This window comes from Oncorhynchus clarkii, chromosome 12 (genome assembly GCF_045791955.1).
Source record: "Oncorhynchus clarkii lewisi isolate Uvic-CL-2024 chromosome 12, UVic_Ocla_1.0, whole genome shotgun sequence".
Taxonomy (NCBI): Eukaryota; Metazoa; Chordata; class Actinopteri; order Salmoniformes; family Salmonidae; genus Oncorhynchus; species Oncorhynchus clarkii.
Window position 1 is genome coordinate 46,728,222 of NC_092158.1, and position 27,006 is coordinate 46,755,227.

General features: G+C 42.2%; 2 protein-coding genes across 2 annotated transcripts in view; both read right to left on the reverse strand.

Annotated features, from left to right (window-relative positions):
- The window catches only part of LOC139423242 (ubiquitin carboxyl-terminal hydrolase 2-like), a 45,748-nt gene extending 33,262 nt beyond the window's left edge, over positions 1 to 12,486 (reverse strand). The window contains exon 1 of the mRNA XM_071175043.1: positions 12,289 to 12,486. Coding sequence (XP_071031144.1) covers positions 12,289 to 12,456 — 168 coding nt within the window. The 5' untranslated portion in view covers positions 12,457 to 12,486. The remainder of the gene's footprint in view (positions 1 to 12,288) is intronic.
- A 41-nt stretch (positions 12,487 to 12,527) lies between these two features.
- LOC139423260 (tectorin alpha) overlaps positions 12,528 to 27,006 on the reverse strand; it is a 54,384-nt gene continuing 39,905 nt past the window's right edge. Inside the window, exons 19-24 of the mRNA XM_071175070.1 lie at positions 25,067 to 25,230; positions 24,494 to 24,742; positions 22,739 to 22,901; positions 22,493 to 22,577; positions 22,231 to 22,350; positions 12,528 to 12,883 (exon numbers count right to left, since the gene is read on the reverse strand). Of these exons, the coding sequence (XP_071031171.1) occupies positions 12,747 to 12,883; positions 22,231 to 22,350; positions 22,493 to 22,577; positions 22,739 to 22,901; positions 24,494 to 24,742; positions 25,067 to 25,230 (918 nt within the window). The 3' untranslated portion in view covers positions 12,528 to 12,746. The remainder of the gene's footprint in view (positions 12,884 to 22,230; positions 22,351 to 22,492; positions 22,578 to 22,738; positions 22,902 to 24,493; positions 24,743 to 25,066; positions 25,231 to 27,006) is intronic.

Genomic DNA, 27,006 nt, shown 5'->3' on the forward strand with positions numbered 1-27,006 from the left:
ATGTTTTCCTCTAGGATTTTGCCTGTCCATAGCTTCAGTCCATTTATTTTTTATCCTGAAAAACTCCCCAGTCCTTAACGACTACAAGCATACCCATAACATAATGCAGCAACCACTATGCTTGGAAAAATAGAGTAGTACTCAGTAATGTGTTATGTTGGATTTGCCCCAAACATAATTTGTCTGGAATACAGTGTTAACTGCTTTGTCAATTTTTTTTGAATTATTACTTTAGTGCCTTATTGCAAACAGGATGCATGTTTTGGAATATTTGCACTCTGTACAGACCTTCCTTCTTTTCACTTTGTCATTTAGGTTAGTATTGTGGAGTAACTACAATGTTGATCCATCTTCAGTTTTCTCCTATCTCAGCCATTCAACTCTTTAGCTGTTTCAAATCACCATTGGCCTCATGGTGAAATCCCTGAGCGGTTTCCTTAGGCTCCGGCAACTGAGTTAGGAAGGACGCCTGTATCTTTGTAGTGACTGGGTGTATTGATACACCATCCAAATTGCAATGAATAATTTCACCATGCTCAAAGGAATATTTATGCCTTCTTTTTTTACCCATCTACCAATAGCAGCCCTTCTTTGCGAGCCATTGGAAAACCTCCCTGGTCTTTGTGGTTGAAACTGTGTTTGAAATTCACTGCTCGATTAAAGAGTACAGAGATTATTATTGAGGCTATAACACTTATTTTGCACACAGAGTGAGTCCATGCACCTTATTATGTGACTTGTTAAGCACACACTTTTACTCCTTAACATATTTTGGCTTGCCATAACAAAGAGGTTGAATAATTATTGACACAAGACATTTCAGATTTGAATTTTTTCCACTTTGACATTCTGGGGCCAGTGACAAAAAAAAGTCTATATTTAATCAATTTTATATTCAAGCTGTAACACAACAAAATGTGGAACATGTCAATGGGTGTTGAATACTTTCTAAAAGGCACTCTATGTCTCTCTATTTCCAAAATTAAAATCACTTGGAACTGATTTCCTGGAAAATAAAAAATAAAACTTGGGGGAGCAAATAAAAGTACGCTTGGCCACCAGGAACCTTGATATAGGGAATATGTTTCCATTTGAGATTCAGCCCCAGAGTTCCTGACAGGGTCTTCTGACATCATCACCACCACCCACACTCTGCTCTCCGCTCCCAGCCAGCTGTCAATTACCGCTATCGCTACTAAGTCATCTCCCCCAATAGCACACTTTAAGGTGGAACATTAGCTGGTGGTGTTCCTGGGGGTTCTGATTGGTTGGTGAGTGTCATTGCCGTTGCTGCCAGCCAATAGGGCAGCTTTAGGGCGCCACATGTATCTAAACTATTTGTTTTGACATGACATAATGTTCAACTTAGAGAACATGGCAATACATAGTCTCTGCTAATATGATCTTTCTGCCTCGTAGCATTTTTTTTAATGGAGAAACAGAGAGAGAGTGTGAGCAAGATAAGAGTGTGAAACAGAGAGAGGCAAAAGAGAGGGAAAGACAAAGAAAAGGCAATATAGAAAGTTTGAGTAAGAATGTTACTTTCTGGTGCTTATTGAGAAAATGTTGAACTACCTGAAACCAAGTGGTTTATTTCCTACTTGTTTCACTGAATCCCACTGCAATTTAAAAGGAATATAAGCAGGTAATAATGAGGCAATAAAGCGGTTACCAGAATTTCCAAGTAAACACTACACTCCTAGAAACAGGTTTAGATTTGTTCTTAACGGGCTTAACGGGCTACAAACGCTTGTCACTGTAGTCAACCAAATTAAGGAGATGATTGTGGACTTCAGGAAACAGCAGAGGGAACACCCCTCTATCCACATCGATGGAACAGTAGTGGAGAGGGTAGTAAGTTTTAAAGTTCCTCGGCGTACACGTCGCACACAAACTGAATTGGTCCACCCACACAGACAGCATCGTGAAGAAGGCGCAGCAGCTCCTCTTCAACCTCAGGAGGCTGAAGAAATTCGGCTTGTCACCAAAAGCACTCACAAGCTTTTACAGATGCACAATCGAGAGCATCCTGTCGGGCTGTATCACCGCCTAGTACGGCAACTGCTCCGCCCACAACCGTAAGGCTCTCCAGAGGGTAGTGAGGTCTGCACAACGCATCACCGGGGGCAAACTACCTGCCCTCCAGGACACCTACACCACCCGATGTCACAGGAAGGCCATAAAGATCATCAAGGACAACAACCACCCGAGCCACTGCCTGTTCACCCCGCTATCATCCAGAAGGAGAGGTCAGTACAGGTGCATCAAAGCTGGGACCGAGAGACTGAAAAACAGCTTCTATCTCAAGGCCATCAGACTGTTAAACAGCCACCACTAACATTGAGTGGCTGCTGCCAACACACTGACTCAACTCCAGCCACTTTAATAATGGGAATTGATGGGAATTGATGTAAAATATATCACTAGCCACTTTAAACAATGCTACTTAATATGTTTACATACCCTACATTATTTATCTCATATGTATACGTATATACTGTACTCTATACCATCTACTGCATCTTTATGTAATACATGTATCACTAGCCACTTTAAACTATTCCACTTTGTTTACATACTCATCTCATATGTATATACTGTACTCGATACCATCTACTGCATCTTGCCTATGCCGCTCTGTACCATCACTCATTCATATATCTTTATGTACATATTCTTTATCCCTTTACACCTGTGTGTATAAGGTAGTAGTTTTGGAATTGTTAGCTAGATTACTCGTTGGTTATTACTGCATTGTCGGAACTAGAAGCACAAGCATTTCACTACACTCGCATTAACATCTGCTAACCATGTGTATGTGACAAATAACATTTGATTTTATTTGATTTAGTTGTACCCTGTAAGATACGTCCTTTGTACCTTTTTTATAGGAACATAATTGCACCCCAGTTCATACCTCAGATAGTACCTTTCTTACATATAGTCCACAAGTACAAAAGCATGCCTTTAGATAAAGTACATTTAGCCTTTAGATAAAGTACATTTAGCCTTTATAGAGTGCCATCACAGTGAGTGCCTTCACAGTGACAGAGCCACTTGTTCCTTGTAAGTGGCATAAATGTACCTCTACCATAGACCACTTAAAAACTGGTTCAACACTTCCATCAAAGGTGGCCAAAAATAACTAACTGAAAGCAACGCCCCCACTAAGCCACGCCGCCATTATAATTTCCCAGTGTGCCTTGCCTTTGAGTAAATTGTAGTTACCACATGGTTGCTCAATTAGTTTGTTTTCAACCGAATATACAACTCTTTATGACAATAAATTACATCTCATAATGCCTTATTTTAAGGCCTAAATTCACCCTAATACAGTGATCATGAAACTCATGGTTTACAGGCCACATCAGGCCTACAAGTAGGTTTGCAAAATTCCAGTAACTTTACGGAGTTCCTCCTTATTCCCTCCCATTTCCAGGAATTTTCCAACCAAGATCTCTAGAAAAGTTGCAACCCTATCTAGGATATTCAACAGTTGGAATTTTTATTAGCCCGCAACCTGCATTCAGAATGAATGCCAGAATTAGGAACATTATGAAGGAGACTACCTAAGCCATTTCAACTAGAAGAACCATTTCAGTAACAGGTGCAAAAAAATCCAACTAAGTGAATGGATTAGTTTAGAAAAATGTATGTTATTTATCTTTGTGTAGCATAAGATTAATCAATCAATGCACATGCAAAAACACAGATATTTAAAACAATTCTAAAAATCAACCTGCAGTATAGCATGCTGGGAAATATGATCATGATTATAGTACAAATCTTCCTTTTAGTATAGCACCACATTGACAAAGCCGTTAATTTCAATTGGCAAAAGTTAATTAAGTTCATTTCAAGTGGCAAATTGTATCTTATGGTGGGTATTGAGAGTATTAAGGGTTCACAAAATAAAAGTTTGTACCCTGGAAAACAGAAATGTACCTTCACCGTAGAATGTCATGACTGTACCTTTTACATTCAAAATATTGGGTACAAAAATGTTCCATTATACTAGATTATCCACACATGTAACCTAAAAGAAAAGGTACCAAACAGTACCATGTGAGATCATTATGTGTACCTCGGAAGGTACATTGTGTATTTGGATCTATCTTTTTGTACGTCAGGGAACAATTTGTACCCTAACCGTACCCTTATTTCTAAGAGTCAGGTAAACACAAATGGTTCCTTGTAAGAAGAAAAGACAGACAGCGAGAGGACTGAGGTGTCTGTGCAGTTCCTTGTATACGTGCTAGAACCCACATGGACCTCCCCAGTCTCTGGTCTCTCTGGGTTCTGTCAGAGGTGGACATTTACATCAAAGAGCAGGTAAATGGTCACGCACACACACGGACACAGGAACAATGAATGTGCTGGTTAGACTAGAAGCCTTCATCCTAGGAGGACTCATCGGCCCTGACATCAATCTATATAGCTAGCGTGACACAGAAAAGCACAGAGGACAGCAGCAATTGTAGCCTTGATTTGATAGCGTCTTTGTTAACCTTACAGCTCTGTACAGACCATTAGGGAGACAGGTAAAGTTAACAGTTTATTGCTGGGTGGCCCAGAGCCATTAAGTGTACGCTGGGCAGAGTCCAATGCCACGTAACTCCATCATGTACTTTGATGATGAATCAGGTTATGATTGGATGGTAGATGACATCTGTCGTAAGTGAGATGTCCTTGATCTCACACACACACACACACACACACACACACACACACACACACACACACACACACACACACACACACACACTGGATAAACCTGGTTGTTATTCAAGGCACACAATTGAACACGCCGGTTCTCTCCCTCCCGATGTCACCTCACCTCGCCAATATACTATACCAGGACAGTTTAAACCTGACCGCATTCCACAATCACTGTGTCACTCCAGGAAAGAGCTGTCTGGGTAAGGAAAGCTAAAAGACTCAAATGGCAGAGTTCCATTCAAGATCAATTTAACAAGGATATTTTAGAGCCAGCAGTGGGAACTGAATAGATTTCTGTTATACGTTAGCATAGAAACTATTTATTTTGGGGACAATTACATTACTTACAGAATCCTGGGTCGTATTCATTAGGGCAAACAATTGAAAACGTTTTAGAATGTAAATGAAAATAAGCCTCTCTCATTGGACAAGTCCAAGGAGTGCCCACAGTTCATTTCAGTCTGTTTCTTCTATTTGGTGCCTAATGAACATGCCCATGGTCTCAGTACTTCTCAGTGAAAGAAAAGGAAGAGGAGCGGTGTCTCTGGAAACAGTAACGCTAGGATGTGTCTTATTATTAATAAAGGTTTCCAAAAATGGCTGTAAAATCAGAAACATTACAGAAATGAATTAAAAACAATTAAATTGACCACACATACACTACCGTTTAAAAGTTTTAGAACACCTACTCACTCAAGGGTTTTTCTTTATTTTTTCTATTTTCTACATTGTAGAATAATAGTGAAGACATCAAAACTATGAAATAGCACATATGGCATTATATTTGAGATTCTTCAAATAGTCACCCTTTGCCTTGATGACAGCTTTGCACACTCTTGGCATTCTCTCAACCAGCTTCACCTGGAATGCTTTTCCAATAGCCTTGAAGGAGTTCCCACATATGCTGAGCACTTGGTGGCTGCTTTTCCTTCACTCTGCAGTCCGATTCATCCCAAACCATCTCAATTTGGTTGAGGTCGGGGGATTGTGGAGGCCAAGTCATCTGATGCAGCACTCCATCACTCTCCTTCTTGGTAAAATAGCCCTTACACCGCCTGGAGGTGTGTTGGGTCATTATCCTGTTGAAAAACAAATGATAGTCCCACTAAGCCCAAACCAGACGGGATGGCGTATTGCTGCAGAATGCTGTGGTAGCCATGCTGGTTAAGTGTACCTTGAATTCTAAATAAATCACCAACAGTGTCACCAGCAAAGCAGCCCTACATCATAACACCTCCTTCATGCTTCACAGTGGGAAATCCACATGCAGAGATCATCCATTCACCCACACTGTGTCTCACAAAGACACGGCGGTTGGAACCAAAAATCTCAGATTTGGACTCCAGACCAAATGACAAATGAAATTTCCACTGGTCTAACGTCCATTGCTCATGTTTCTTGGCCCAAGCAAGTCTCTTCTTATTATTGGTGTCCTTTAGCAGTGGTTTCTTTGCAGCAATTCGACCACGAAGGCCTGATTTCACACAGTCTCCTCTGAACAGTTGATGTTGAGATGTGTCTGTTACTTCATCTCCATGAAGCATTTATTTGGCCTGCAATTTCTGAGGTTGGTAACTCTAATGAACTTGGGTCTTCCATTCCTGTGACTGTCATCATGAGAGCCAGTTTCATCATAGCGCTTGATGGTTTTTGCAACTTCCACGTTGACTGACCTTCATGTCTTAAAGTAATGATGGACTATTGTTTCTCTTTGCTTATTTGAGCTGTTCTTGCCATAATATGGTATTTTACTAAATAGGGCTATCTTCTGTATACCCCCCAACATTGTCACAACACAACTGATTGGCTCAAACACATTAAGAAGGAAAGAAATTCCACAATTTAACTTTTAAGAAGGCACAGTTGTTAATTGAAATACATTCCAGGAAGCTGGAATGAAGCTGGTTATGAGAATGCCAAGAGTGTGCAAAGCTGTCATCAAGGCAAAGGGTGGCTACTTTGAAGAAGTAAAATATATTTAGATTTATTTAACACTTTTTTTGTTACTACATGATTCCATGTGTTATTTCATAGATTTGATGTCTTCACTGTTACTCTACAATGTAGAAAATAGTCAAATAAAGAAAAAAAACATAAATGAGTAGGTGTTCTAAAACTTTTGACCGGTAGTGCACGTGTTATGCAAGCCATAAAACTGAAATGCAAACTTACACACAATAATATTGACACAAACAAACCTACATATACATTAGAATACATTCACAGAATTGAATATACAGTGCCTTGCGAAAGTATTCGGCCCCCTTGAACTTTGCGACCTTTTGCCACATTTCAGGCTTCAAACATAAAGATATAAAACTGTATTGTTTTGTGAAGAATCAACAACAAGTGGGACACAATCATGAAGTGGAACGACATTTATTGGATATTTCAAATTTTTTTAACAAATCAAAAACTGAAAAATTGGGCGTGCAAAATTATTCAGCCCCTTTACTTTCAGTGCAGCAAACTCTCTCCAGAAGTTCAGTGAGGATCTCTGAATGATCCAATGTTGACCTAAATGACTAATGATGATAAATACAATCCACCTGTGTGTAATCAAGTCTCCGTATAAATGCACCTGCACTGTGATAGTCTCAGAGGTCCGTTAAAAGCGCAGAGAGCATCATGAAGAACAAGGAACACACCAGGCAGGTCCGAGATACTGTTGTGAAGAAGTTTAAAGCCGGATTTGGATACAAAAATATTTCCCAAGCTTTAAACATCCCAAGGAGCACTGTGCAAGCGATAATATTGAAATGGAAGGAGTATCAGACCACTGCAAATCTACCAAGACCTGGCCGTCCCTCTAAACTTTCAGCTCATACAAGGAGAAGACTGATCAGAGATGCAGCCAAGAGGCCCATGATCACTCTGGATGAACTGCAGAGATCTACAGCTGAGGTGGGAGACTCTGTCCATAGGACAACAATCAGTCATATATTGCACAAATCTGGCCTTTATGGAAGAGTGGCAAGAAGAAAGCCATTTCTTAAAGATATCCATAAAAAGTGTCGTTTAAAGTTTGCCACAAGCCACCTGGGAGACACACCAAACATGTGGAAGAAGGTGCTCTGGTCAGATGAAACCAAAATTGAACTTTTTGGCAACAATGCAAAACGTTATGTTTGGCGTAAAAGCAACACAGCTGAACACACCATCCCCACTGTCAAACATGGTGGTGGCAGCATCATGGTTTGGGCCTGCTTTTCTTCAGCAGGGACAGGGATGGGAAGATGGATGGAGCCAAATACAGGACCATTCTGGAAGAAAACCTGATGGAGTCTGCAAAAGACCTGAGACTGGGACGGAGATTTGTCTTCCAACAAGACAATGATCCAAAACATAAAGCAAAATCTACAATGGAATGGTTCAAAAATAAACATATCCAGGTGTTAGAATGGCCAAGTCAAAGTCCAGACCTGAATCCAATCGAGAATCTGTGGAAAGAACTGAAAACTGCTGTTCACAAATGCTCTCCATCCAACCTCACTGAGCTCGAGCTGTTTTGCAAGGAGGAATGGGAAAAAATGTCAGTCTCTCGATGTGCAAAACTGATAGAGACATACCCCAAGCGACTTACAGCTGTAATCGCAGAAAAAGGTGGCGCTACAAAGTATTAACTTAAGGGGGCTGAATAATTTTGCACGCCCAATTTTTCAGTCTTTGATTTGTTAAAAAAGTTTGAAATATCCAATAAATGTCGTTCCACTTCATGATTGTGTCCCACTTGTTGTTGATTCTTCACAAAAAAATACAGTTTTATATCTTTATGTTTGAAGCCTGAAATGTGGCAAAAGGTCGCAAAGTTCAAGGGGGCCGAATACTTTCGCAAGGCACTGTACATTCTCACCCACAGGCACACACTCTGAAATATCACACCCACTCTCTCTCTGCTCACATCTGAGAGAAAGAACACCAAAGTCATTACTAATATTCCTGATATTACCCAATACATCACATGGTCTGTATCTCAAATGGCACCCCTAGTGCACTTATTTTGTCCAGAGCTCTGGTGAATAGTGCGCTATATAGGGAATAGGGTGTCATTCAGGATATAACCATGATGCCATGGAAGCCTCTGCGGGAAAAGTCCTTCTAGGGAAACCTCCCATACTATTGCTAGATGAGGCATCATCACCCTGGCAAACAAACAAGACAGAACATCAGTAGAGCAGGCTACATGACTCACATTCGCCACTCAGAAGATATGGATAGTCATAAGTCTACTCTCATCTAGGATGATGATACTGAGAAACAAACTGTCATAACAAACAACATACACTCAATAACCAATGATGTAGACACACCTTATTTTGTGGTTTGGCTTCTTCCACCTTTTACATTAGTGGTTTTTTTTTTGCATTTAGGATTTATCTTTCAAAAAAAGATAAAGCTATGAAGGAAAAAAATATTGCAATATTGTCAAAACAATAAAATATATCATCAAAGATAATATCCCGATGTAACTATAGATTTTTCCCCCTCATCACTACTATGAATAAGGCCAGTCCTCCATTCCATTTTTTTTTATTTATTATTTGAAACCAAATAAACTGATTTAGGACATAAAGGTCACAACTCATTTCACTGAAACATTGAAAAGGCTGTATAAAACCCTGAATAAATACAATCTATGATGACTAATAAGTGGGTTTGGTTATGGCAGAGGCTGAATGCCTACATATGGATCTCAGTCTTGTTGTCATTCTCATAGTAGTGGCACCGCCCCAGGTCGCACTGGGAGAACAATTGCTGACAGTGCGGTGAATAAAAATGCAACTGTAATTATTTTCAGGAGATTTTTAAATGTGCGTCTGAACAGTCATCAAAACCTGCTGTTTCTTAGAATGCAGGGTTGAATCCTAACTTGAGAGACATGCGCACATGCACATAACTCTAAGTATTACGTTTGTGTCAATGAAAGTTTTGTGTGAAGGTTTCAAGTTGTTCAGTGCTCTCTAGTCTCTACCATTTTGGTACTATATTGTCAAAGATAGTATTCCTTTGCCCTCTCTGTTGGACATAGGCAAGGATGCCATCAAGTGGTCTACAGTGAGTATTGAACAAATACCTAAATTATTTCACCTCAATGTCCTTGTGTGCTTTTACCACCTGCCCTGTGTCTTGAGAGCCCAGGTCGTGTCTACACTTGACACTTACATGCGACTTCTGCTATCAGAATACGAAGACCACATTGAAAAGACAGGTCTAGATACACAAAAGTCACTGTGGTCTGATTGTGTTCAGATCTGGCTGACCACTTCAGAAGGTGGTCAGGGATGCACTGTGTGCGGATTTCTCCTCAGTCTGGACGCAATCATGTTACCGAAAGCGCATACAGTGGGCGATGTCATCAGGACTCCTCCCACAAGTCTCCAGAAAACTTGTGTTTTGGGACCGAGAGGCACCTTTATTTAACTAAGCAAGTCAGTTAAGAACAAATTCTTATTTTCAATGATTAGGAACAGTGGGTTAACTGCCTTGTTCAGGGGCAGAATGGCAGATTTTGACCTTGTCAGCTCAGGGATTCGATCTTGCAACCTTCCGGTTACTAGTCCAACACTCTAATCACTAGGCTATCTTTTCATTCTAACGTTAGAAGAAATACATTCCTAGTGTGTGAGGAATGTGTTTGCTGGCCTCAAATGCTAGCCAGCTGGCTAATATTTCGGGAAAAAAATGTTTGATTGGCTAGAGTTATGCTAACCAGTTTGCAATCACTTTAGCATTGCTTGCTAGCTACAGAGGTTAGCTGGCTAGTTAGCTACTGTCATCAGTTGCTGTTGTGTTATTATCATATTTAGCCTGGCATTTGAATAAAGCGCAGGAATAGGGAATCCGGACACACTGTGGACACATTTAAATATAGGTGTAGACGCATGACATGTTCGGAATTCCTTGAACATAACTACGATCAGAATACTACATCTGCATGCACTGTCAAGTTAAGACACGGCCCCAGAGGCCTGGCAAGCAAAGCTATGTAACCAATGCCACCATGGAACATCCAAGTCATATAGCTATCTTTATCTGCAGCTGATGTGCACCTTTAAATGTAAACTCAGCTAAATCACATTGACACGAGCAGCACAGCAGATATTGAGATGAGTGAGATGCAAGACTTTTCAGTCACACATAGTATCTGTGCATGTACAAAGGTTTACTTCACGCTGTCACAGAACCAAAACAGCTGAAGATGAGCCTTGTGCGTCCACACTCGTAGTTGTTGTAGAAATTGACCCACTATTGCTGTTTACTTTTGGAATATACAGTTGAAGTCGGAAGTTTACGTACACTTAGGTTGGAGTCATTAAAACTCGTTTTTCAACCACTCCACAAATGTCTTGTTAACAAACTATAGTTTTGGCAAGTCAGTTAGGACATCTACTTTGTGCAGGACACAAGTCATTTTTCCAACAATTGTTTACAGACAGATTATTTCACTTATAATTCACTGTATCACAATTCCAGTGGGTCACAGCGTGGTAGCCACTGCTCCAAAACCGCCATAAAAAAGCCAGACTATGGTTTGCAACTGCACATGGTGACAAAGATCGTACTTTTTGGAGAAATGTCCTCTGGTCTGATGAAATGAAAATAGAACTGTTTGACCATCATTATGTTTGGAGGAAAAAGGGGGAGGCTTGCAAGCCGAAGAACATCATCCCAACCGTGAAGCACAGGGGTGGCAGCATCATGTTGTGGGGGTGCTTTGCTGCAGGAGGGACTGGTGCACTTCACAAAATAGATGGTATCATGAGGGAGGAAAATTATGTGGATATATTGAAGCAATATCTCAAGTTAAAGCTTGGTCGCAAATGGGTCTTCCAAATGGACAATGACCCCAAGCATACTTCCAAAGTTGTGGCAAAATAGCTTAAGGACAACAAAGTCAAGGTATTGGAGTGGCCATCACAAAGTCCTGACCTCAATCCCATAGAAAATTTGTGGGCAGAACTGAAAAAGTGTGTGCGAGCAAGGAGGCCTACAAACCTGACTCAATTACACCAGCTCTGTCAGGAGGAATGGACCAAAATTCACACAACTTATTGTTGGAAGCTTGTGGAAGGCTACCAAAAACATTTGACCCAAGTTAAACAATTTAAAGGCAATGCTACCAAATACTAATTGAGTGTATGTAAACTTCTGACCCACTGGGAATGTGATGAAAGAAATAAAAGCAGAATAAAGCAATAAAATCTGAAATAAATCCATCTCTCTACTATTCTGACCTTTCACATTCTTAAAATAAAGTGGTGATCCTAACTGACCTAAGACAGGGAATTTTTAGGATTAAATGTCAGTAATTGTGAAAAACTGAGTTTAAATGTATTTGGCTAAGGTGTATGTAAACTTCCGACTTCAACTGTACGTCATATTGCTGAGTCTATCTATGAATCAACTACAGATCATCTCAGCCTCTCACAGTACATAACATTTTATTTTTACGAATAATGGTGTCAGTATGTCTCACTCACTCTCCTTCACCCACCATTCAACTATGCATAGAACTATGTATAGAACTATGCATAGAGTATGTACAGTACTTCCGTCCCACTAACTCACCTCAGAGACCCAGTAGGGAAAGCTATAGTAGTCAGCTCTGGCTGGACTCAGTCCTCTGATGGCAGGGCAGGGCTGCTGGTCAGACAGCCCCATGGAGGCCAGGTCCTGGGTGAGGGTCGACTGGCTGATCAAGCGATGCCGGCGGGACAAGGGCGAGGTGGACATCATAAGGTACGCCGGACGAGTCGGCGAGAGACCCCTACTACCCCCATTGGGGAGCGTATTAACACCAACCGGCCGCCATTTGTTGGTGGCCCCCAGGGCTCGGCTGAAGCTTTCACTGCGCCGACTTGCCTGGGGGACCTCGATCCTGGGGAGGGGTAGCTGGGCTCTCCCCCTCTCTGGCCCTCTGTGGTTGTGGCTGGGGCTGATGAGGCCCAGGTTCCTGGAGGTGGAGATGGCGTACATGGAAGATGGGAACGGGAGGTGAAGAAGCTCTGATCCCCTACGGGGGTAGCTCATGTTGGGCTCATAAGTACTATAGTAGCCCAGGGGGTTGGAGCTGGGGCTGTACCTGGGGGTGGAGGACACTCGAGACATGCTGGAGCAGAGAGGTCAGCCACAGGGAATGATACAGCAGGGATGGATACCAAGACTGGAAGAGAGCAAGGAAGGAAGAGCATCAAGTACTGGTCTGAGGTAAAGGAGTTGGACCCCCCCTTAAGATACAGCCAATAGAGCTGTCAGCTTCCATCTAAAATCAGATCTGCTGTTTTGAACAGATGTGTATTGGATACAGGTGGAAGATACACACTTTACGTGCTACACACAAAACACACACAGACGAGGCCGAATCTCACTGACACACATAGGCCCCCCCTAAAGGAGAATGGAAAACATGACACAAAAACACAGACATACAGATCACGTGCACACACACTGATACATTACAGATGCATGCATCACTCACACACACACACACACACACACACACACACACACACACACACACACACACACACACACACACACACACACACACACACACACACACACACACACACACACACACACACACACACACACACACACTATATGAAAGTCCCAGTGTCACCCCTCTGGTTATGATATTCAAGACAACCAATGCGATATTATGAGAAGCTTGTTATGTCGGTAGGCACACATGTGCACATTTGATAGGCTCCATAAATAACGTTACAAGGCTGACAAGGAAATCCACTGGCTGCCAATGTGCATGTTACTAATGCATTAATCAAATAAACTCAAACAAACACCTGTTGCTGTAGTCATGTCGTTGCTATAAACAATCTGAAAGACAAGAAAGAAAGCCTCAATTGGAGGGGGTAAAAAGTACCATAGCAACAGTAGTTGTCTTGTCCACCAATGTCCTTTCACATGGAAACAGATTTAAATCCAGTCGGTAACCAACGTTCGATTTACACTAAGCCAGTTAACGTTACATCATCGCAATGAGCTATTACTGTACAGTAGGCTATATAGAAGAAGTATGTTATCTCTCACCTTCGAAGGCACTTTTATGGAGTGTCCAAAACATGCATCTTCTGTGTCGATGTCAAACCAACATTAATTTTGCCCTTAACTATATCTGCACATTATTTATTCTATGTTCCACTTTCAATCAAGATAGGGATAAAGTTGTCCTTGCGCGCAGTGTACGGAGCATGAATGCATGTAACAGGTAGGTGAGGGCTATTTCTTCTTCTTCTTCAAATTTGTATTGGCCGATCGCAACCAACTTAAAAGGTGCTTAGAGTGCCACCTATGGTATTGGCGTGGCCCTATTAATCTACTCCTTTTATCTAGCCCTGTGTTTCTGCATACTTTTCTGTGCCCGGAATTTAGGTTTCCTGAATTTAGGTTTACGAGTGTTTTGGCACAGGGTTGTGACAACTAAGGAGGACACTGTGTCCCGGTGTTGTTGCCATTCATATTCTCCCTATTGAGTAGACTGTATCACGGTAACATCTAGATGGCTACCAATATTCGTTATTTTTTGTGCAGTCTGCTATCCTTATCGCTGGCGACACTGCTGTTACAGCTGCCCTGTGGCAAGCACCCTATTTTCCAAAAACACCGCTGCTCTCGTATCAGCTTTCTCCATTCAAATCTTAGTTTAGCATTAGAATTATTCCACAAAAATAACGAAGGATCAGCTGCTAGAAAGATATCACCTATGGCTGCAAATATTATAATGCTTACACCCACTATAATAATGCACTAAATCAAGATTTGGCACATCATTGCCCTTTTTATTGCACTTTTTAGGCTACACATGAAATATATTGAGACAAATTACAGACAGTAACCTATACAAGTAGTAAAATACTCAGTTGGTTGAACATTAAATGTATTTCAATATGATTGAAAAAGGCCTATTGCCTACTGTATTTATTATTTATTTCAGTCATCTCGGGTTTTAATTTGAAGCATTTTTTATGTCTCTTGTTTGGTTCAATTGTGTTTGTAGTCAACTTTGTTCTGAAGTTATCTGTGTTAACAGAGAGGCGCATAAACCATGTGATTATTTGTTTATTGGAGATCTTCTGTGTATAAATGACATTGGAGGGCAAAAAAAGCATCTAACGACCCAGTTAGCTGTTCTACCAGTGGTCTGAGGCAGCCAGAGATGGGCAATATTTCTGATACTTGTATTTGAAATACGTATTTTAATTACTTCTGGATATTTTGTAGTTTGACACTGGTTTGAACTACACTTCATCTTGTATTTTCCATTTTCAAAATACTGTAATACGAATTTTCAAAATACTAAATACTTTTCTATACCATTTTTTGTTTGTTGAGCCAGAGCATACCAAATATGCTCAATGGGTGACATGTCTGGTGAGTATACAGGCCATGGAAGAACTGACATTTTCCACTTCCAGGAATTGTGTACATATTCTTGTGACATGGGGCCATGCATTATCATGCTGAAACATGAATAGCACAGTCGCTCTGTGCATTCAAATTGCCATCTTTAAATGTCCATAGCTTATGCTTGCCCATATCATAACCCAAACGCCACCATGGGGCGCTCTGTCAGCACAACGCCATACACATGGTCTGTGGTTGTGAGGCCGGTTGTACGTACTGCCAAATTCTCTAAAACGACTTGGAGGCGGCTTATGGTAGAGCAATTGACATTTAATTATCTGGCAAACTCTGGTGGACATCCCTGCATTCAGCATGCCAATTGCACGCTCCCTCAAAACTTAAGACATCTGTGGCATTGTGTTGTGTGACAAAACTGCACATTTTAGAGTGGCCTTTTATTGTCCCCCCAGCACAAGGTGCACCTGTGTAATGATCATGCTGTTTAATCAGCTTCTTGATATGCCACACCTGGAAAGTGGATGATCTTGGCAAAGGAGAATTGCTAAAAGGGATATAAACACATTTTTTGCAAACAATTTGAGAGAAATAAGCTTTTGGTGCCTATGGAAGATTTCTGAGATATTTTATTTCAGCTCATAAAACATGGGACCAAGATTTTACGTTTATATTTTTGTTCAGTGTAAAAATGAACAATTGCAAAGCATGCTGAATATTACTCTGATGAGCTCTGCCCCGAAACAAGGCCAATAACCCTTTGTGCTTTGCCGTTTATTTTTGGTATGTTCATTTTCACATATACACATTTGTATTTTGGTCATTTAGCAGACTTAACCTTTACTGAGAATGTTGTTGATGTTCGGGCTGGCTACATGCAAATGTATTTTTATATTTTAAAATACAAAAGGCGTGTATTTTAAGTCAATACATTGATCTTTATGGTATTTTGTGCCTGTATTTTGTAATTGTGTTTTCTAATTTTTGCCCATCCCTAGGGGCAGGCATTAGATTAGGTTTACTAGCGTTTTCAAGTACAACATTAATAACGGTGGTTTTGGGAAACAGCTCGGAGATTTAACGATGCTCCTACAAAGGTTCTAACGATGAACTTAGCCTTAAGATGTTTTTGGGAAACCGGGATCTGGAGTGTGAATTCATTGCGCTTTGTGGCACAAAAGGGAAGGGGAAAAGGACGGGAAAAAGGGAAGAAGAATTGCCTACCAACGAACGCTACAGCCATTAAAACCTCACCACTATTCCACTACTTGGTCCTATCTGATCCTACACAAGGCTGGCAGCCTGGGAGGACAGGACACTATCGTTCGACACACCTTGTAAGCACTCTGCAGTACTTCTCTGTAACTGCCACCACAACATCTATTTTCTATGATTTTACGTTCCATTTCTGCGGTACAGTTGATAACCATGGCTATAAACGCTAAGAAGCCAACCTTACTAAAATGCATGTTATTTCAGCATGATCTCAGAGATCATAGATTTTGTTGCGATTCTGCCATGGGCAGATAGAACATTTGGAAATGTTATAAAACAAATCCATGCAATTCTACTCATTTTGCCATGGGGCAGAGATACATTTTTGCTGTTCTAAAGCAAGTTTCCTGCAGTTCTACACATTTTGCCATGAGGAAGGCAGAACATTTTGCAATGTTATAACAAATGTTCTGCAATTCTATTCATTTTGCCATGGGGCAGAAATAAATGTTTGCAGTTGTAAAGTTACATTTCCTGCCATTCTACCCAATTTTCCATGGGGTGGAGAGACATTTTTTTTTAAATTAATTTCCTTCAATTCTACACATTTTGCCATGACTATGCCATGTTAATTACATCTGAGTAAGAATGACTAACAAATTCACTGGGGGCCGCCTGGAGGTCAGGTTGCCCGGTCCGTATTCGGCCACAATTACTACAAGCTTAGATAACTGGCTAGACTAACTTACAAGTCTAAATATTGCTAGCTGACATGACTAATTTAGGGACTGTCAGTGACTGACAACACAAGAGAAAAACTGCTGAAGCACAACCAAATTTTGAACTTGCACCTTGTGTATTATTCTATTTTAACTACCAACAGTAAGTTGAGACCCCAACTGAGTTCCTAAAAAAATATATAGTAGTAATCATTTGGGGTCTTCACTGCCTCAGCATTATACACCTTCTGTACTACTCTGATCTTGGCAACATCAACCTACCTTTCTCTCTCACCAGACACTTCTGATCTCCAGTAAAAAAAAATGTGTTAAATGTCTTTTAGACCCGCCCATCACACGGTAGTTTGGGCGACGAGATACCCATGTCCTGCACACGCTCACCTGTAGAATTTCGTGCCTATTTATCATTCACCTGTACAAAGTCAAATTACCGGTAAGCATATTAGCATTTGTAGCACTTTCACAAATGTTTACCATATAATTAGTTGAGTTTCTGTATATTTGTTCAAATGTTTTTTTCCAACTGTGTTTTAACCCCTTTTTCTCCCCAATTTCGATCTTGTCTCATTGCTGCAACTCCCCAACAGGCTCGGTAGGCGAAGGTCAAGTCATGTGTTCTCCGAAACATGACCCGCTAAACCACCATTCAACTGAAGACCAAGGTCAGCCTGCAGGTGCCCGGCCCGCCACAAGGAATTGCTAGAGTGCGATGAGCCAAGTAAAGCCCCCCAGCCAAACCCTACCCTAACCCGGACGACGCTTGGCCAATTGTGCGCCACCCTATGGGACTCCCGATCATGGCCGGTTGTGATACAGCCCGGGATCGAACCCGGGTCTGTAGTGACGCCTCTAGCACCGCGTTACAGTGACTTAGAACCACTCAGGAGGCCCCGAGGCCCTGAGTTTATGTTTTTATAAAATCATTGAAGCATTAATGCATGTAGGTGCAACTTTTTAAGAAACATTGACATAACAGAGACTTAGAATTATGAGAACCATTCAGTTTATTCTGGAAATGGTATTGCTTCTCTAAAATGGGATGGTTGCCTTTCTTGTCTTGCTGCCTTTTTTGGGTTACTTAATTATCCAAATTCAATATTTAAAGGCCATTTGAAATTCATACAATATCACATAAAAAAGCCTGTATTAACAATATGTACATTTGTACATAATGAAAATGTTATGAAATCCTCCGATATTTTCTAAAATAAAATTGTTATTGCTAGCTATATGGAGTTGGGTGAGCTTCCTTCTGTGTCATTCATTGTACATAAACATTACCTGTTCACGTGCTGTGAACAGCATAGGTAGGCACATCTGGTATATTTCCATTACATTTATGGGGGGTCAATTAAAGAAGACATCCTCTTCTGTAAACCACTGTAAACCAGGACAACAGGAGAGGATATGGACAGCTTTGTGACATCAAATGGACTTTGGTGGTCAAGATGTGTTTGTATCTGTACTGATGGCGCAAAAGCCATGACAGGTAAACATAGTGGAGTGGTAACGCGGGTGCAAGCAGTTGCTCCCGACGCCACTTGGGTACACTACAGCATCCACAGAGATGCTCTTGGTGCCAAGGGAATGCCTGACAGTTTGAAAGACATTTCGGACACTACAGTGAAAATGGTTAACTTTGTTAAAGTAAGGCCCCTGAATTCTCATGTATTTTCTGCACTATGCAATGATATGGGCAGCAACCATTTAACGCTTTTACAACATACAGAAGTGCGCTGGTTATCATGTGGCAAAGTATTGACATGTTGTCACGAGAATTTTCAATCCCAATGATGATAACTAAACAATTATTTAAGCTTTGACCAATCCCAGAGGTTTGTAAGACCCTGGGTTTAATAATAATTAGGCAAAGATTCAGCTTCTGCAAATGGTTCATAAGGTTTATTCAGAGAACGTTCTAAAGTCCACCAAAATGTGAGCAGTCTATAACCCCCCCATATACACGCACACATACACACACAGATAAGAGGGACCTTGGAAGGAGCCTCTTTCCTGTTGTCCTTTGTTCTCTCAGCTCTCACACCACTACACAGCAACACAATGGTCTAGTCACACATATTATGGAATTATCACTACTAACACATTTCATACAATTATATGATTTCAGGGTGGAATCATTAGTCATTACTTTAAACATATAAATTCCCTTATTACATGTTTTTTTTTTCACTTGTCTGACTGTAACGCCTGTTGGTGGAAGAAGTGGATGGCCAAGGTGCAGCGTGGTACGTGTTCATGCTTTTATTAGAACTGAACACTGAAATAACAAAAAGAATGAACGAAAACCGAAACAGTCCTGTGAGGTGCAAAACAGAAAACAACTACCCACAAAACCCATGTGGGAAAAAGCTACCAAAGTATGGTTCTCAATCAGAGACAATGATAGACAGCTGCCTCTGATTGAGAACCACACGGACAAAAAACAAAGAAATACAAAACATAGACAATTAACATAGAATGCCCACCCTAGTGACACTGACAGCTTGCATGAAGACGAGTTTCTTACACGACTGGTCTATCTGGGTGATGTTTTTTCTCGCCTGAATGATCTGAATCTAGGATTACAGGGACTCTCCACAACTATATTCAATGTGTGGGACAAAATTGAAGCTATGATTAAGAAGTTGGAGCTCTTCTCTGTTTGCATTAACAAGGACATAACACAGGTCTTTTCATCATTGTATAATTCTTTGTGTGCAAATGAACTCAAGCTTACGGACAATGTCAAATGTGATATAGCGAAGCACCTGAGTGAGTTGGGTACACAATTAGGCAGGTACTTTCCCGAAACGGATGACACAAACAACTGGATTCGTTATCCCTTTCATGCCCTGCCTCCAGTCCACCTACCAATATCTGAACAAGTGAGCCTCGTCGAAATTGCAACAAGCGGTTCTGTGAAGATTTAATTTAATCAGAAGCCACTTCCAGATTTCTGGATTGGTCTGTGCTCAGAGTATCCTGCCTTGGCAAATCGCGCTGTTTAAACACTGATGCCCTTTGCAACCACGTACCTATATGAGAGTGGATTCTCGACCCTCACTAGCATGAAAACTAAATACAGGCACAGACTGTGTGTGGAAAATTATTTAAGACTGAGTCTCTCTCCAATACAACCCAACATTGCAGAGTTATGTGCATCCTTTCAAGCACACCCTTCTCATTAACCTGTGGCGAGTTATTCACAATTTTCAATGAACAAATAAAGTTTTATCATTTATGTAAGATGGCTAAATAAAGAGCAAAATTATTGATTTTTATTATTTGTGCCATGGTCCCTTAAGAGCTCTTTGTCACTTCCCACAAGCTGGGTTGTGACAAAAACTCACGCTCATTATTATGTTTAATAAATGCATCGTATAGTGTGGGTGTGGCAGGCTTACAATGATGGCAAAAAAACAACATTTGAGAGTGTGCTGGCCTTGGCGCTAGAAGGGGTATGCAGCTGGAGGTTGAATGTTTGAAGGGGTACGGGACTGTAAAAAGTTTGGGAACCACTGCACCAGAGCATTACTTTGTATGTTACTGAGACTCATACTGTAGTTTCAGATTAGGGGATTAGGGGCTGAGAAGGGAACAGGTAATCGATTCACATACACAGCCTCTAATTCACATATAAATAATGATACAATGATTTTAAAAACATTTTAGCAACCAAGCTTTGCTATCAAAGATAAATGTAGAGCAAACTATACCCTCACCTCTCATAAAAAAACACTGTATCTAGCACAAATTCACTAAACTGTTTGTTAAATGAAATATACCGACTTTCTGCTGTCTAGCTAAAGTATACGTGAATAGAGAGACTCTTTTGGAGGGCTTTTTCCATTGTGATCCAGTGCCCCAGTCTTGTGAGTTGTTGTTGTTTTTGTTTAGTGCAATGGGTGGGAAGTGCCTCTCTGCTCTGTGATTGGTTGCTGTGGCAGTCTCTGTGACAGTGAGTAGGAAGTGTAGATGTCTGCTCTCCTCTGGTTGGCTGTTTTTTTCGTGTTATATCTCTCTCCCTCCTCTCTCTCTGACTGTCCGCCCAGGGTTAGGAGAAGAGGGAATTGTGTGTGTGAGTGAGGAGCACGGAGACCACGGTGCTAAGAGCCAGAGGGAAAACAAGGGGTCGAAGGTCAACGCTGGAGCTGACAGCTGCATGGAGGGAATAAAAAATAGAATGTCTTATGAAGGTTAGAATAGAAGGTCAGATGAGAAAGAAGGTTGAATCTGTTTGAAATTCACTGCTCGACTGAGGGACCTTACAGATAATTGTATGTGTCACAGATGGTTGGTGGCACCTTAATTGAGGAGGACGGGCTTGTGGTATTAGCTGGAGTGGAATGAGTGGAATGGTATCAAATACATGGTTTCCATTCCATTTGCTCCGTTCCAGCCATTGTTATGAGTCGTTCTACCCTCAGCAGCCTCCACTGGGATGTGTGAGGTTGTCATTCAAAAATCATGTTAAATACTATTATTGCACACAGAGCGAGTCCATACAACTTATTATGTGACTTGTTAACCTTGCCATAACAAGGAGTTGAATATTTATTGACTCAAGACATTTCAGCTTTTCATTTTGACATTATGAGGTGTTGTGTGACACAAACTCTCAATTTAATACATTTTTAATTCAGGCTCTAACAACAAAATTTGGAAAAAGTCAAGAGGTCTGCATACTTTCTGAAGGCACTGTAAGTACCTTCAAAATTAAGACAGAGTATGTGCCCACTGTACAGTGCGCGGGATCAATGCATTTTCAATTCAGTCTATTGAAATGGAATTGACCCAATCTCTCGTACATTGTACTCCCTTTTTTCTTTGCCAAATTCCCATATTATGCAGAAATCCTGATTTGAGGATGACGTTTTTCTTGCTTATTCCCTTCTGATTCCGATAATCTTCCAACCGGGATTTCTGTAAAACCTGGGAATTTTGGGAAAGTTAACGGAATTTTGCAACCCTAATTACTGTTAAAGGAATTTTTCTTCATTGAACCTATTGAGATGGGAAACATGTTTGTTATGAAGTTGCTCTCTATGACAGAATGGTACAATTAGGTGAAAAATGTATTTTTAACAAAATTACACTACCTTAAAGGCAGTATTCATAGAATGACCCATATTATTTATCAGCACTCTATAGACGTGAGAGGATGATGTGTGTCTACCTCGACAGCTCTTTCCGTCCCTCTGCAGCATCCCAGTCACACAGCTACACATTGCTCCCATTCCTTTACTGGTGCAGATCTGCTCACAGCCTCCGTTACCCACCTCACACCAGTCCGACTCTAATATGTACACATAAACACAAAATTATTAATCACACACATACTGGTATTTACACAAACATAATGCATGCATATGTTGCAGTTGGGCATCACACACACACACACACACACACACACACACTAGGGCAACACTGATGTGTACCTCGCCTTCTGATGGGTCCTACAGTGAGGATCTGCTCCTTGTGATCGCTGTAGTCTGAGTACATTCTCCTGTTGTGGGGACAGTTCTACAAACACACACACACAGACGTGATAAGGTGGAATAACGTAGCCATTGTAAGCTTAGCCATTGTATTCCTGGACAGATTAAAGTGGTTCCTGATGTAATATCGACCTGTGTTCAGTGGTCACCACCATGTTCAGTGTGCAGTGTTCAGGATCTCCTCACCACTTTGCAGGCATTGGTCTCGTGGTCACACAGTGACACGTCACAGTGGAGGTGGACCTCACTGTAGTCCCCGATGAACTTGAAGACGGTGACGTGGAAGCGACAGGTGAGGGACACCCCGTTCTCAGCCATGCCGATGGTATTGTCCTTGACGTTGGGACAACTTTGGAACAGAGAAGGAGAAGTTAGTGTGGTCCTTTCCTTTGTTGTCTTACAATATCCTACAGCCAGGATTTCTGGAAAACCTGGGAACTTTGGGTGTCACGACTTCTGCCGAAGTGTTCATAGTGGAGGTGGACGCGTCTGAGACTGGGATAGGAGCTGTGCTCTCTCAGTGCTCGGGTACGCCACCGAAGCTCCACCCCTGTGCCTTCTTCTCGAAGAAGCTCAGCCCGGAGGAGCGAAACTATGATGTGGGGGACCGGGAGCTGTTGGCTGTCGTCAAGGCCTTGAAGGCGTGGAGACATTGGCTTGAGGGAGCTAGACACCATTTCCTCATCTGGACTGACCACCACAATCTGGAGTACATCCGGGCGGCGAGGAGACTGAACCCTCGCCAGGCAAGGTAAGGTGGGCCATGTTTTTCACCCGTCTTGTGTTTACCCTTTCTTACAGACCAGGCTCCCAGAACGTTAAGGCAGACGCATTGTCCCGGCTGTATGACACAGAGGAGTGGCCCATGGATCCCACTCCCATACTCCCCACCTCTTGCCTGGTGGCGCCGGTAGTGTGTGAGCTGTACGTGGACATTGAGCGGGCGTCACGTGCAAAGCCCGCTCCCCTCTAGTGTCCAGCTGGGCATCTGTACGTTCCGTCTGCTGTCCACGTCCGGCTGATATATTGGGCTTACACATCACCCTCCTCTGGTCATCCTGGGATCGGTCGGACTGTGCGCTGTCTTAGTGGGAAGTACTGGTGGCCCACTATGGCTAAGGATGTGAGGGTTTATGTTTCCTCCTGCTCAGTGTAAGGCTCCTAGGCACCTGCCCAGAGGTAAGTTCCAACCCTTACCCGTTCCACAACGGCCGTGGTCGCACCTGTCGGTAGATTTCCTAACCAATCTTCCTCCTTCACAGGGAAACACCACGATCCTGGTCATTGTGGATCGTTTTTCTGTCGTTTCCTTCCTTTGCCCGGTCTCCCTACAGCCCTACAGACTGCGGAGGCGCTGTTTACACATGTCTTCCGGCACTACGGGGTGCCTGAGTTAATAGTGTCTGATCGGGGTCCCCAGTTCACGTCGAGGGTCTGGAGGGCATTCCTCTCTCCCTTCCAGTGTGTATTGGGGTATCAGCCGGTTCTGGCTCCTTGGCATCAGAGTCGGAGTCCCCCCGATTACCGCATTAACACCTCGTTCCATGTGTCTCTCCTCAGGCCGGTGGTAGCTGGCCCGCTCCAGGAGTCTGAGGTGCGGAAGGTCCCTCCGCCCCCTCTGGACATTGAGGGGGCCCTGGCGTTGTGTATTTAACCCTTTGTTTCCCCTCATGTTTTTGTCGGTGATTGTTTGTATGTTTTGTGCAAGTCATGTTCTGGTGTGCGATGGGTTTTGTACCCTTTTATATAAATGTTTGTATATATTGGTTTTCTGAGGTTTTTATTAAACATTTATTAAACTGCTCCGTTTATACCAAGTTCACTCTCCTGCGCCTGACCTCCCTGCCACCAGCACGCACCCATTACATAGGGAAAGTTGCGAGAATTTTCAGAGCCTAATAATGGATAGGGTGCTATTTTGGCCGTAGGTGTTGAGCCTACCCTCTCTCTATGAGGACGTAGCGGAGGTGGTCGTTGCTGTAGCGGGACGGCGTGGCCCAGCACATATTGACGATGAGGATGAGCTGGTCCTCGTCGGCCCCCTCCACAAACACCCCCACAAAGATGACGTCCCGTGTGCTCAGCACCACCTCACCCTCGCGGTACGGTTGGCGGTACGAGGAGTTCTTGTACAGCGCCATCTTAGTGATGAAGTTGCCTTCCTGGGTGGGGAGGGTGAGGTTGATAACACTGGAGAGAGGGAGAGAGAGAAAGCGAGAGGGAAGTTGGGAGAGAGAGAGATAATGTGGGGAGGAGATAGGGAGAGGGAAGTCAGGGAATGGAAAGCATTGAATGTGTGCAATCTCTTGTCTCCTTGTCCAATGTGACATAGCACATACGGTATATCTATCGTTCAAATAAATGTATAGATATAAAACCAAAATAAGTAAGTATTCTAGATTTCCTGCTAATTCCCTTCTGATTCTGGGAATCTTACAATTGGGATTTCTGGAAAGCCTGGGAATTTTGGGAAAGTTTGCAACCCTAGTGTTGAGAAAAAGAAGGTCCTCTAACCTAAGCATGGGCTTGAGCACGGTCTCCAAGGATATTTTGATGTCTAGCTCGTAGGCGCAGGTAAACTCCACGTTGATTGTCTTGTCCCTGGTGATGATGTTGCCTGTGTTGTTCACACTCTCGATCCACACTGTGTTCTTGTACATGATGTGTGTGCCGTTGGACTGGTAGAAAATGAAATGTTCACATTTTGAAGATTCAAATTCCAGACAATAACCGTCATTACAGTAGGTATAGTATGACTATTGATCTGGGAAGATATTTCACTAGTAACTACTGGCAATTTGGATACACTGCAAAAAGTAAAATCTAAGCAAGCCTAAATACACTGTATATACAAAAGTATGTGGACACCCCTTCAAATTAGTGGATTCAGTTATTTCAGCCACACCAGTTGCTGACAGGTGTATAAAATCAAGCACACAGCCATGCAATCTCCATAGACAAATATTGGTCGTAGAATGCCCTTACTGAGGAGCTCAGTGATTTTCAACGTGGCACCGTCATAGGATGCCATCTTTCCAACAAGTCAGTTTGTCAAATTTCTGCCCTGCTAGAGCTGCCCCGGTCAACTGTAAGTGCTGTTATTGTGAAGTGAAAACGTTTAGGGGCAACAACGGCTTAGCCGTGAAGTGGTAGGCCACACAAGCTCACAGAATGGGACCGCCGAGTGCTGAAGCAAGTAGCGTGTAAAAATTGCCTGTCATCGGTTGCAACACTCCCTACTGCGTTCCAAACTACCTCTGGAAGAAATGTCAGCACAAGAACTGTTCATCGGGAGCTTCATGAAATGGGTTTCCATGGTCAAGCTGCCGTACACAAGCCTAAGATTACCATGAGTAATGACAAGCGTTGTCTGGAGTGGTGTAAATCTCACCGCCATTGGACTCTGGGGTGATGAATCACGCTTCACCATCTGCCAGTCCCGACAGACAAATCTGGGTTTGGCGGATTCCAGGAGAACGCTGCTTGCCCCAATGCATAGTGCCAAGTGTAAAGTTTGGCGGAGGAGGAATAATGGTCTGGGGCTGTTTTTCATGGTTCGGGCTAGGCCCCTGAGTTCCAGTGAAGGTAAATCTTAACGCTACAGCATACAATGACATTCTAGATGAGTCTGTGCATCCAACTTTGTGGAAACGGTTTGTGGAAGGCGCTTTCCTGTTTCAGCATGACAATGCCCCCGTGCACAAAGCGAGGCCCAAACAGAAATGGTTCGTCGAGATCGGTGTGGAAGAACTTGACTGGCCTGCACAGAGCCCTGACCTCAACCCCATCGAACACTTTTGGGATGAATTGGAATGCCGGCTGCGAGCCATGCCTAATCGCCCAACATAAGTGACCGACCTCACTAATGCTCTTGGAGCTGAATGGAAGCAAGTCCACGCAGCAGTGTTCCAACATGTAGTGGAAAGCCTTCCTAGAAGAGTGGAGGCTGTTATAGCAGCAAAAGCGGGACCAACTCCATATTAATGATTTTGGAATGAGATGTTCAGCAAGCAGGTGTCCACATATTGTTGGTCAAGTAGAGTATCTTCTATTGAGTGATAAATATATATATATATATTTTAAGAGATTTATCACTCAATATAAGATATTTAGGCTTACTTAGATTTCACTTTTTGCAGTGTAGTAGGACAGATCTACCCTATTGGCTATACGGATTATAGCAGATTCTCACCAGGAAAATGGAGCTCTATTATCCCTGAGTCACAAGCCTAAGACGTATTCGCCACCTGTAAGTGGAAGTAGCACTCTAACCACTAATCCAAGATCAGATATTTTTTCATCCCGCTAATGATTACAGTTCTGATTAAAGGTAGACTAATCCGACTGTAGATCTGTGGCTACCTGTCTGATAGAGCCACACTGTTCCTTTGTGTTGTTTATGTGGAAGGAGACCACTGATACAGGGACAGATATGTTATCACACCCCTAATGAT